This window comes from Notolabrus celidotus, chromosome 14 (genome assembly GCF_009762535.1).
Source record: "Notolabrus celidotus isolate fNotCel1 chromosome 14, fNotCel1.pri, whole genome shotgun sequence".
NCBI classification, from domain to species: Eukaryota; Metazoa; Chordata; class Actinopteri; order Labriformes; family Labridae; genus Notolabrus; species Notolabrus celidotus.
In genome coordinates this window covers 17,020,871-17,032,666 of record NC_048285.1, presented here as the reverse complement: position 1 = coordinate 17,032,666, position 11,796 = coordinate 17,020,871, and the positions used below count along the sequence as shown (strand labels likewise).

Sequence of the window (11,796 nt, the reverse complement as noted above, 5' to 3'; positions counted from 1 at the left end):
CTATGTCTGTCCAGAAGGGACCATGTTCCCCCAGCAGCACCCCTGTCCTGTCGGGACCTGGAGCAGCATTGTGGGATCCCAAAACCTGTCCTCTTGCTGGCCCTGCCCTCCAGGACTGTACTGCAACAGTACAGGACTCAGTCAGCCCTCAGGAGTCTGTGACACAGGTAAACATTATTATCATATTTAATTTATTGAAGAGTTCCTCACAATCTGTAAATAATATATTCAGTGGATAAGACAATTAAAAAAAACAAAGTAGTAAATAATGAGACATTCTTACTTTATTGGTATTAGTTATCATTTCATTGTTTTTTTAAGTGCCTTTCTACTGACTTGCTTGCTTTAATTTTCAGGTGACTAAACAAAATTGATTTTGATCAAGAGAGCATCAGCACCTTGTATTTTAGTTCAGTAAGTGTCATATCCTCTGTTTAAAGGGTATTACTGTTCAGGAGGAGCCTTCTCTTCAAAGCCTCTTGATAGTAAAACAGGGGACATTTGTCCTGTTGGACACTACTGTCCCATGGGCTCAACTTCTCCTGTACTTTGTCCTGATGGGACATACTCAAACACTACAGGTATAGAAAATTCACCCTTTGGTACCATATTACATAAAAGTAACATCATCTAAAAATTTTAAATGCAGACACTGCTCCTTTTTCAAAATGTTTCTTGTTTATATAAAGGGGCAGAGGCTTGTGATGACTGCCCCTCAGGAACCTACTGTCTGTCAGGAGAAGGTGTCCAACTCTGTCCTGCAGGACACTACTGTCTCGGTGGGGGTGTTGAGGGCATCCTACCCTGCCCTCCTGGCACATATAGTCCTCAGATTGGCCTGAGCCAAGTGGAACAGTGCCTCATCTGTCCAGCAGGTGAGAGTGTTGTCTCACATTTGTCTTCAATGCTTGCCCACTCTGAAGAAAGTCCCTCCTAAAATATTTGCAAGGTGAATTTGATGTCAATGCATCAAATCACTGATTTTTTTTATGTTCAGGATTAAATTGATGTTAAAAAAAAGGCAATCATTCAATTTACCAGAGGTTGAAAATTATTTCATAAAAGGATTTGTAATCCATAATACTATCTGTGCCTTATTCTAACTGCAGTGGTGTTTTAAATTATTCATGCTGTGCTTACAGGGTTTTACTGTGAGGACTGGGGTCTGTTTGAACCCACTGGACTCTGTCATGCTGGTTATTACTGCATAGCAGGTACACTTCATAAATTATACTAGTGCAACAGTCAATAAATCACCATTTATTACTGTGAGCTTATATAAAGTACAGCTAGTATAAGAGTTATGGGAAACTTGCTTTCAAACTGTCTCATGCAACCTAACTTATGTCATATGTGCAACTTTTTGAAGGTGTGAATTTCCAGAACCCAGATGGTAATTTCAGCACAGGTGTGGGAGGGGCATGTCCAAATGGGAGGTTCTGTCCTGAGGGCACCAGTCTCCCAGTACCCTGTCCACAAGGAACCTACTCCAACAGGTTAGTGGATCATTATGAAACATTGTCAATCTAAGCAATTTTTGTTGTACTTTTAAAGCACATATGTTTGAAAGTGCATGTGTTCACATATTTGTGGTTGCAGTCTTCATCTGACAGACACCCTTGGCTGTAGTCCATGTCCAGCGGGTCACTTCTGTGGCACTTCAGGTCTCACTCGTCCATCTGGACTGTGTCAAGCTGGATTCTTCTGCCCAGGGGGGGACACAACAGCCACAGGTGTAACAGCAAAGTCAACATTTTTGTGTTTTTAATTAGACTTAAATTTAATTGGTGTTTTTGGATCATTACAAAGAGATTAACTCCACTATTTTATATTTCTGCAGGATAAACAAACCTACTTCTGCTGCCTTCGAGTATTAATGAAATGATATGACTGATAATTAATACATGTTAAATAATGAATGTATTTCCTACACAGATTGAAATAGAAGAGAGAAGAGCTAATGTGTAATGTGTAGACAGAAATCTTATGAATAGGCATCAGTTAAATAAGAAACAGATGTTTTTAAGCGCAGGGAATCTAAATGTGTGAGGGTGTTCTGTGATGAATGATTACTGAATGAATCAGGGTTTTAATCACAGAACTCATCACATTAAAGGCTTAGCAGTCATAATCCTCGTAATTTACCACCTCTAATTGGTTTCTCCTCTCCAGGTTCAGAAGGAGGTTTTTGCCCACCAGCTCATTATTGCCCTGAGGGTGGCGAGAGGCCAGTACCTTGCCCAGCTGGGACCTACACGAACCTCACAGGACAGTCAGTGTGTTCTCGCTGCCCAGCTGGATACTTCTGTCCAGAAAAGACTGGCAACTTTACCAAGTTCCCCTGCCCACCTGGTTTCTACTGTCCTGATGGTAGACTCATTGCAAACACTGTCAACTACACTTGTATTTTCTTCAAGAAATGTTTACACGCTGTTGACGTATAGAAGGATTTACCATATTCACTTTGCTGCCATTTTTCTTTGGTTTCTTGCTCTGGGTTAGTAGTTATAATGATGGTATAATGTTGTTTTGCTATGTTCTAGGGTTGTAAACTGTTTAAATGTGACAATGGTTATCATTTCCCCTTCCCAAATAATAAGAAACTGAAATGACATTATAAAAAGAAAATCTTGGCTTACACACTAGCTAAAAACCATTAAGCTAGTACTTCCTAGCTAACATTGCATAAGCAAGACAGTGAATTACTGCATTTCATAACAGTAGCAAGGGATTTGTTGTGTATAACATTAACACTTGTGTAAATGTAATTTCTAAGCTTACTTGCTCATTTTACTGTTGATTAAGAAATGGCTAAACTTAATGCTAAAATTAGCGTTTGTCAGACTGTAGCAAATGGGTCATCAAACATATTGTTTTAACTTTAAAGTATTACCTGATATTCCTAGAGATTTCTTTTTGTCATTTCAGTTGCCATTCAAACAGAAAGCAGTGAAATGTTATTTATTTTTTTGATAAGCTCAATTTACATTACTTATAACATGGAACACTGTGGTATGACAACATCTGAGTTTCCCACCCTGAACAAGACATAAAAGAAAAATAGCTGTAGAGTAAATGTATTGACAATTACCTCCAAATAACACATAGCTAGAATCATCTTGTTGTAGCTTATCTGATTGTTTTGTTTGCTAAGGAACCAGGCATGCCACCCAGTATCCCTGTCCTCGTGGATACTACAACCCAGAGCCAATGACTCAGAGTCTGGACAGCTGCCTGCCTTGTCCTCCAGGACACTACTGCGAGAAAGAAAGGCTGACCAAAGTGTCTGGAAAATGCAAAGCTGGTCAGTAATAGTGTTGATTTCTGCCAAAGATACAAAAAAAAACAATACAGCTCAGTATCTCAGTGTCTATTATATATTATGTGCTAATCTAAGTGTCTCAAGGGGCTGCCAAGGTAGGGAGCAAAGAATGCACATTAGGCACAAAATGTGATGTTCAAATTCAGCCACATCAGTCTTTATTGACTTGAGCCGCTCATATTCCTCTTATTATCCTCTTATTATTTCAGCAACATCAAAAGCTTTTGGATATAATTGTATATGATTTATGTGTATGGTGCAGAGCAGCCTGGATGCAGACCACCTAATGAAACAAAGATAACAGAAAAGTGTCTAGGTGCTTTATTAAGCTCTTTTTGTATCCTCATCGATGACTCATCTATCTCACCTTCCTCTGTACCACATCTTCCTGTAACTTTGGCAGATTTGGTTTCACACTCTCCTTAGGATGTGATCATGTGCAATCTTCAGAAATGCCTCTTTATGTCAGCATCCAGAGCTATTTTTTTTTATATCACAGATACAGACAGCAATCAAAACATCAGAACATCACCTTCATTGTACCCCACTTATTTCCTGCTGTTTCCCTTTCAGGTTGGTTCTGTGTGTCAGCAGCCTGGAACTCCCAGCCTTTTGACCTGGACAATTACACAAATGCCAACTGTCTGTGTCCAGCCACATCCACAGGGGGGCGCTGCCAGGTTGGCTTTTACTGCCCCTTGGGTAGCTCAGAGCCACTGGCTTGTCCACCTGGAGCGTTTTGTAACATCTCAGGTAATTGGACAAGGTCCATCTGAAAGTCACAAAGCATCCACACATTACTTATGTGTTTTTATGAAATATTGGTACTTTAAACAATGATGTGCCAAAACTTTTGCTTATTTAATTCTTCTTTAAATACACACTGATGATTCTTGAAGGACATGCAGTCTTAAAGCAACATATGCATAATGTTTTAAGACGCATAAACTGTGACTAACAGTGTACCTATGTTATGTAAAGGTTTGGCGCTTCCGATGGGTCCCCTGCTCCCCGGGGTACTACTGTGTAGGAGGAGCCACTGAGGCCAGACCAACCGATGGAGAAAAAGGAAACATCTGTCCGCCTGGGACATACTGTGGTATGCCTGCATTATGGATTTTGAACAGTTGTATTATTAACTTGCCAACAAAGCAAGCCTCTGGAACATCATATTGTGAAGTGCTTGTTGATGCAGACAGCACAAAAGGTCCAAAGATATCTGGCATAATGCACTCTAAATGTTTATTATGCAGCATAACTGTAAAAAAAAAAGCATGTATATTAGCTAGACCTTATGAGGTTCTACTCTGTATTCAAAGGGCGAACTTTGGGATTGATTTGAATAGTTTTATAGCAATACAGCCCCCAAGGGTTTTCTTGGGATTCTCTAATGTCTTTTCAGAGCCTAGAGACATGCAAATTAATGGACTAGAGACTCAATAATGTAGCTGTAGCTATGAATCAGGTGGACCAGGCACCCTGAAACACCCCTGGGTATGAGTATGAGTCATCTTGTGTCTATTTGTGAAAACTTGCTGATAACCCTGTTGGCCTGCGTAGGGTGTTTTCACACTTTCTCTTCAGCGTGTCCTGATATGTGCTTACACGCCCTACAATCCAGGATAGTCATTTGCATGTCAGGCAAAGAATAAATACATGAATGACTGTCTTCTCCGACTGTTTTTTTTCTTCAGTTGAAGGTTCGGGAGTGCCAGAGGTGTGTCCAGTGGGTACTTTCTCCCCAGTACCAGGTTTGACCAGTGAAACTGGCTGTCAGCCCTGTACCCCAGGTTTCTACTGCAGAGGAGCAGGTCTCATTGTTCCTACTGGACCCTGCAGTGAAGGTCAGTCTATGCTCTGCATTGTGTTTCATTGGAATTATACAACTTAGGCACATTTGTGGTGATTAACTGTTTCATAAAGAAAGATATATTTTACCCAAGTGCACTGTGTCCTTTGTCCCCATGAAAGGTTACTGGTGCTCCCCTGGTCAAGACCATAGCTACAGGTCTGCCATGTCCTCCAGGCCACTTCTGTCCACAGGGTAGTGCAGCTCCAGAGCCCTGTCCATCAGGAACGTACCAGGACAGAGGAAAACAGACAGCCTGCACTGTCTGTGAGGCAGGTAGGAGCCCTCTTAATTTTTGTACATTATCAGCACACATTCTATTTTTTTCTGAACGCTATTTTCAGCCTTTTGGCATTTTGTTCTGCTGAACAGGCTGTAATGGAAACAGCTCTAAAGCAATGTTTTAATTTATAAATTGACAGCTTGTTTATCTGCATGCATGAGTTCAATTTATTGTGCTACATTTTGCAAGTCTGTTGAAACAAGTTTAAAGTTACAAGTGTGGTTGTTTAATTTTCTACCATCATGTTTTCTTGTAGCTAAATCTAACCATGCAATTATCCTCTTTCAAGGTTACTACTGTGATAGAAGACTAGTTAATGCCTCTTCACTGAGGCCCTGCCCTAAAGGCCACTACTGTCCAGCAGGTACAGCCTTGCCCAACCAACACCCCTGCCCCACAGGCTCATTCAACCCCAGACTAGGCATGGACAGCCTTGTAGGCTGTGCGCCATGTGTTGCTGGACGGTACTGCCCCTCTGTGGGACTGTCAGAACCAGTAGGCAAGAGAGAGACACTTCACTTCTCTTTCAACCTTTCCTGAGCCTTTGCATGCCCTTTATAATGGGATTTTAGTTAAGCAGTTTGAGAGGTTTATTTAAGGGCCATTTGCATTTCAGAGTAAGCTTCCAAGTGTCTGTTTGAAACCTAAAATATAATTTTTTATCTTCACTCATGGAGAAAGGTTTATATTTACTGTTTATTGAGCTATTTGTGTTTGAGACTCATATGTTATTTCCTATATTGCTCATCCAATCATTTAATCAAGAAGTCTTTGTCTCTAGTATGCTTGGTTGGTTTTTAGATTTTTAAACACTCATGTTAAAAGGTCAATGTGTTGTTTCTTGTTAATATGATATTTTCCTACCCACAGGACCATGTGCTGCTGGTTATTGGTGCAAACAGGGAGCATCATCTCCCAGCCCACTAGATGGACTATCCGGCTCCCTGTGTCCACCTGGCCATTACTGCCCCTCAGGTTACCATTTTTCTCTCTTAATAGGCAAACAGCCACCAGCAGCTGCTTCAGTGCTGCCCTACTGCCGATTCCTACAATGTAACAAATTACATGGCATCCACAGTTTCAAAATAATATACTTTTGTCTGCAATCAAATGCTGACACTGCTTGGTTCATTGGCTAATGGAATCAAAATTGTAATGTATGAGGCTATTTATATGCTAACTTTATGTTCAAGGTCCATGTTTTATTCATGTTATTTACCATTTAGGAGTCTACATGAGGTTCTGACAGCATTTATCTTATTACTTGGATACTGTTTTCTTCAATTTAATTTGAACACTTGTTCTCTCTGACTTGACCCACGCTTAAAAAAAATGCTGCCGTAGGGTAAACTCTGTTAGGTCCTGAGTTGCACAACACTGGGTGATTTATATGACTGTGTCACTTGTTTACTTATGCCTGTATTCTGCTTACATTGTGTAAAAAGTTGCCCCAGTTGTCATCTTTTAATAGTCCTGTGTAAGTTTCTTTCTGCATACTCGTCTGTTTACTATAATTCAACTTTGTGATGATGTTTGTGACTTCCTTGCAGGCACCACAGTTCCTCTAGCCTGCCCTGAGGGAAGCTGGTCAAACAGCTCAGGCCTGCATATACTGGAGGACTGCAAATCTTGTCTTGGGGATTTTACTGTGACTCTACTGGCCTAACGAAACCTAGTGGACCTTGCAGTCCGGGGTACACCAATTTCTGATGAACTTAAAACAAACACTACTTATTTTTCTTTGCATTGATTTAATACTGACTCATACAAAATGCTTCCTAGCCATCATATTCACCATTCTCACTTGGGGACTTCTTTTGTTGTCCCTCTCAGGCTTGAAAGTTATTTTTGTTATGCTGTGGGCTAATGTTTCTGGTTGTTAGCCTTATAAATAGGTTGTGTCTGACAAAAGCATAATTTCCTTGCTTCCTGATTAATGAGCTTATGAAATGTTAATTGATACTGAAAACCCGAGAGGGAAAGAAATAGGACCATTTTGTAAGTTAAAAACAATGTATTGGAAAACCTACTAAGTTAGACAACTACCAATAGCATTCAACCACATCGTAGCTAACTTTCCAGTCGCTATAAAGTTAATTACTTGCAGGCATTATGTTTGCCATAGGAATTTTGGCATTTACTATTGTTTATGTACCAAACAATAACCTTTTAGCACTCTTAGCTAACTTCAATATTAGCTAACTAGCTGGCTAGAAAGTGGACAGATTTCCCTGTGGAATTTTACTTAACTGCTGTTAGTCAATCTTAAATCATTGAAATGATAATGAATTCTCAGATAGCGTTGATTTATACAACTTACTACAATGAACACAGCAGTATGACATTGTTACAGCATTCAAGCTTCCCACACTAGCAATGCATTGATGTAAGATGGCTGCTTTGTGAGTATGATCAATTGTCTCAGTGATTAATAATAGGTCAGTACTGGCTTTTTTTTTTTTTTTACACAATATGCACATGCTTTTCATGTTTCTTGTGCAGGTATTTCTGTGTAGAGGGAGCCGTCACTTCTAACCCTATTGAGGGAATAACAGGAGGACCCTGTCCTGAGGGTCATTACTGCCCAGAGGGAACTGTTCAACCTGTGCCCTGTGATCCAGGGACTTATGTTGCTGTTACGCACGCAACTCACTGTGAGCCCTGTGTGCCTGGCTGGCACTGTGTATCTGGCTCTCTATACTTGTGTCCTGCAGGTTGGCAGTTGTATAACCCTTATAAGAACATTTAAAAAGACATTTTCAACTTTGTGCTCATTTTATGAAATCATCGAACAAAAGAGGGGTTTAAAAAAGGAATAGTAAAAAATAATACAATTAATCAAAAATCTTTATATTTATACTTTTCCTTACATTTGTTCTGTGGCCTGCAGGCTTTTACTGCCCTGAAGGAACTGGATTTTATTTGAGAGGCTGTCCAGAGGGAACTTATGGTCCTGACCCTGGCTACTGGTCTGTATCTCAGTGCAGGCAGTGTGACGGTGGCCATTACTGCTCTGCCAGAAATGGCACAGCTGTCACTGGACCATGTCAGGAAGGATATTACTGCTCACATGGCAACATCTCCCCAAAACCACTGTTACAGGCTGCAGGTAAACATCTTTACCACACTTCATGTTCACACATTCAGAAAATACAGTACAGTTCAGTCTCACAATTCTTCTTACTACAATGTGACAACATTGGAATGTCAGCCCTGGATTAACTGTGGAAGCTGTTCCACATCAATATTCTTATTTTGAGACTATTGACAAATGGCAGCATGTTCTCTGTGTCTCTCACCAGGAGAGGGAGGGCCGTGTCCTGCTGGTCATTACTGCCCCCAGGCCTCCATCCATCCTCTGCCCTGTCCTCGTGGCACATTCTCTAACCTCACCAAATTAGTCTCCCAGGTCGTTTTGACTCTGTGTTGCACTCACATGTCTCCCTGACAATGATTGAGAGGGAAGTCTCTCCCCTCAAAATTAAACCCTGAAGAAATTCTAGTTTAGTGAACAGCTATGTATTCTACTCTTTCCCTACTTAACGTCAGAGGTTTTTGCAATTCTTTCGACATAAAATACATGGATGCATGAATACAAAATGCAAACAAATTACAGCTTTTATCTCTTTGGACTATTGCAACAGCCTGCTGTATAATTGGCTCTGTTATGTTTCTCACTCAACTAAGACTAGATGAAAAGTCTCATTGTCAAATAGAACATTTGAAAAAACGACATTGGGTAATAAAAGATCTGTCACTAATGTAATGTCATGTCATAAGCTTTAATTCCTGAGTTTATGTTTTTATTATGTGACAGTTTTCTTATATTGAACACTCTGGCTCTGCAGGCAACATCGTATCGATGTCTTTCATTCTATTCTCAAAACACATTTATAGTCAGCAGTGCTGCTACACCAGATCTGTACACATTACACAGTCACATACAATGCTTTCTGTTGTGGCAGCCAATCAATATCATATCCCAAATCAATGCTGAAGCAAGGAACATTCTCTGTTTTCAATATCTTATGGCTTTCTCTCTCTCTCTCTCTCTCTCTCTCCTCTCTCTCTCCTCTCTCTTCTCTCTCTCGGTCTCTCTCTCTCTCTCTCTCTCCCTTGCTTTCTTGTTCTCTCGAAGTTCTCTCTCATGCTCACACTCACTTCTTCTCTGTCTCCATTTCACTCACTCTCTCTCACTCTCTCATTTGCTCTCCATCTATCCATATCTCTCTCTCTCTCTCTCTCTCTCTCTCTCTCTCTCTCTCTCTCTCTCTCTCTTTCATTTAATCTCTCAGGAGGATTGCCAGCCATGTCTCCCTGGTTTCTATTGTGATTCTGTGGGTCTCTCAGCACCTTCAGGAGAATGCTGGGAAGGTTTCTTCTGTTTGGAGGGTGCAGATCGCCCTGACCCTCCTTTTAGAGACAGCCGGGGAGGACCTTGCCCTAAAGGTATATTGTTCCCCTAGATTGCAGACAACTAAATCACAGTGTTCAAAAAGAAATAAGAGAGAAATGTACCTTATAAAATGTGTGAATACAGGTTATAGAATAAAAACATGAGGATGCTGAAAACAGGTAGCTATTGAGAAGGAAGGAATAATTAGCAAAAAGCTATACTTTTCTAAGCACTGAAGGACAATTGTAGTTTTGAAGCAGATAATTAAGTTAGAAATGTACATTAACAGAGAGCTCGCTTAGTGAACAGGTAAATAAAACACTTTCTAGTTAATGGGGCCAAGCATTAGCAGCTGTTCTGTTCACACAGGAAATCGAACCCTTCTCCCATGTGGTTTCTGCATGTCTCTATGCGTGTGCTTGAGTGTGCATCTCTTTCATGACTCTTGTCTGTGCACAACCAGGTTATTACTGTTCTAAGGGCTCTGTGGCTCCTCAGCAGTGCCCCCTGGGAACCATCAGCATAGACGACGGCCGAGCCAGCTGCAGCATCTGTCCCCCTGGGTAAATTAGCTTATCAGCCATGCACAGTCACTTTGCACTGTAAACATATGCACATTTTCACAAATAACCAGGATGGATTATTTAAGAACAAACACGTCTCTCCATGTTTGGGATGGGTTAATGATTTTCCCATACCTTACAGACGTATAAACACTCACAGACACAAGTATATTCTAGCCTCATTGCCACCACCAGCAGCCAAGAGCTAATTTATTCCCTCCTTGTTGTCTGGGTAGTTATTACTGCCCTGGCAAGAGTAATGGCTCTCTGTCTGGAAGTAACGAGTGTCCAGTGGGTTATTACTGCCCATCTGGGACATGGTCCAAACACCAGTTCCCGTGTCCAGTCGGATCCATCAACCCATACACTAGGATGGCAAAACCTCAGGACTGCTTGCTGTGCCCTTCAGGTCACATACCATTTACTTCTAATCATACTACTATACGTTTCCAAGGTTATGAAGTTGAATGAGCATTTCGAACAACCTTGATATTAAAATAAACATATTCTGCATCTTTGCTTGGATTGATACAGTATAGAGGGCTTGTTTCATATTTATTAATTGTTCTGTAGGGTAATTCTCCATCCCTCTTGATTTCACTCCTCTGTCCTCTTCAAACCAGGCTCCTTCTGTATGGCCCCTGGAAAGGGTGTTATATCCGGTCAGTGTGATGCAGGGTACTATTGCCTCTCTGGGGCATGGTCACCCACACCACAAGACAGAGGGATGACAGGTGATGGATGTCCTGTGGGTTATTACTGTCCCCAGGGCTCCTCAGCACCCCTGCCCTGCCCCATCGGACATTACAGCAACCATACCCTTAATACTCAACTCTCTGACTGCCTGCCTTGTCTTCCAGGTTTTGATTGATTTTTTCTGCTATATTAGCACATAATTATGTCTTCAAATGAAATTGCATAATTTTGACTTAACAGAGGATAATCCCTTCACACATGTCAGCAGCTGCTCAACAGTTTCTTTTTGAATTGCAGGGTTTCTATGTGCCACTAGAGGGCTCTCTTTCCCTTCTCAAATCTGCCCAGCTGGCTCATATTGTCCAGGCAGAGATAACAGCAGCAAGGAGGCATCCATACCCTGCTCACCTGGAAACATGTGCCCACCTGGAACTAATAGACAGGTGCCCTGTCTGCCCGGGACTTATCAGGATTTACCTGGACAGGTTGGGAAGAATAGGATAAATCGTGAGCTAAAACTGTGCTTTGTCTCAAAATCCCAAAACAAAGATGAAAGTTATCTTTAATGCTTTTAAAATAACCTTTAATAACTGTGTGGCCACTGGGCATAATACACTGGATATAGAAACATGTTCCCTAAAACTGAAATAGAGCTATTGACTAACTGTACCAATAAAAGCTGGAATG

At 41.0% G+C, this 11,796-nt stretch overlaps 2 protein-coding genes across 2 annotated transcripts in view; both read left to right on the top strand.

The window, feature by feature from the left end:
- The first annotated feature begins 22 nt into the window (after positions 1 to 22).
- Positions 23 to 5,814, top strand: LOC117825663 (multiple epidermal growth factor-like domains protein 11). Its single transcript, XM_034701579.1, has 12 exons — positions 23 to 167; positions 765 to 875; positions 1,143 to 1,214; positions 1,370 to 1,496; positions 1,600 to 1,733; positions 2,173 to 2,370; positions 3,155 to 3,304; positions 3,896 to 4,075; positions 4,304 to 4,421; positions 5,017 to 5,166; positions 5,294 to 5,447; positions 5,744 to 5,814. Exons 1-9 carry the CDS (start codon positions 23 to 25, stop codon positions 4,363 to 4,365), a joined length of 1,179 nt encoding a protein of 392 aa, XP_034557470.1. The 3' UTR covers positions 4,366 to 4,421; positions 5,017 to 5,166; positions 5,294 to 5,447; positions 5,744 to 5,814.
- Positions 5,815 to 7,051: 1,237 nt separating this feature from the next.
- Positions 7,052 to 11,796, top strand: part of LOC117825547 (zonadhesin) — a 41,748-nt gene continuing 37,003 nt past the window's right edge. Inside the window, exons 1-9 of the mRNA XM_034701449.1 lie at positions 7,052 to 7,148; positions 7,957 to 8,168; positions 8,345 to 8,563; positions 8,757 to 8,863; positions 9,750 to 9,903; positions 10,314 to 10,413; positions 10,650 to 10,822; positions 11,037 to 11,273; positions 11,407 to 11,594. Coding sequence (XP_034557340.1) covers positions 10,786 to 10,822; positions 11,037 to 11,273; positions 11,407 to 11,594 — 462 coding nt within the window. The 5' untranslated portion in view covers positions 7,052 to 7,148; positions 7,957 to 8,168; positions 8,345 to 8,563; ... (2 more) ...; positions 10,314 to 10,413; positions 10,650 to 10,785. The remainder of the gene's footprint in view (positions 7,149 to 7,956; positions 8,169 to 8,344; positions 8,564 to 8,756; positions 8,864 to 9,749; positions 9,904 to 10,313; positions 10,414 to 10,649; positions 10,823 to 11,036; positions 11,274 to 11,406; positions 11,595 to 11,796) is intronic.

Bases quoted from the DNA above. Each gene is read 5' to 3' on its own strand.
- LOC117825663 (XM_034701579.1), top strand. From the start codon at position 23: ATGTTCCCCCAGCAGCACCCCTGTCCTGTCGGGACCTGGAGCAGCATT. The intron at 1,215-1,369 runs GTACACTTCATA...AACTTTTTGAAG, and splicing joins TGGTTATTACTGCATAGCAG to GTGTGAATTTCCAGAACCCA. The intron at 1,497-1,599 runs GTTAGTGGATCA...TTGTGGTTGCAG, and splicing joins CAAGGAACCTACTCCAACAG to TCTTCATCTGACAGACACCC.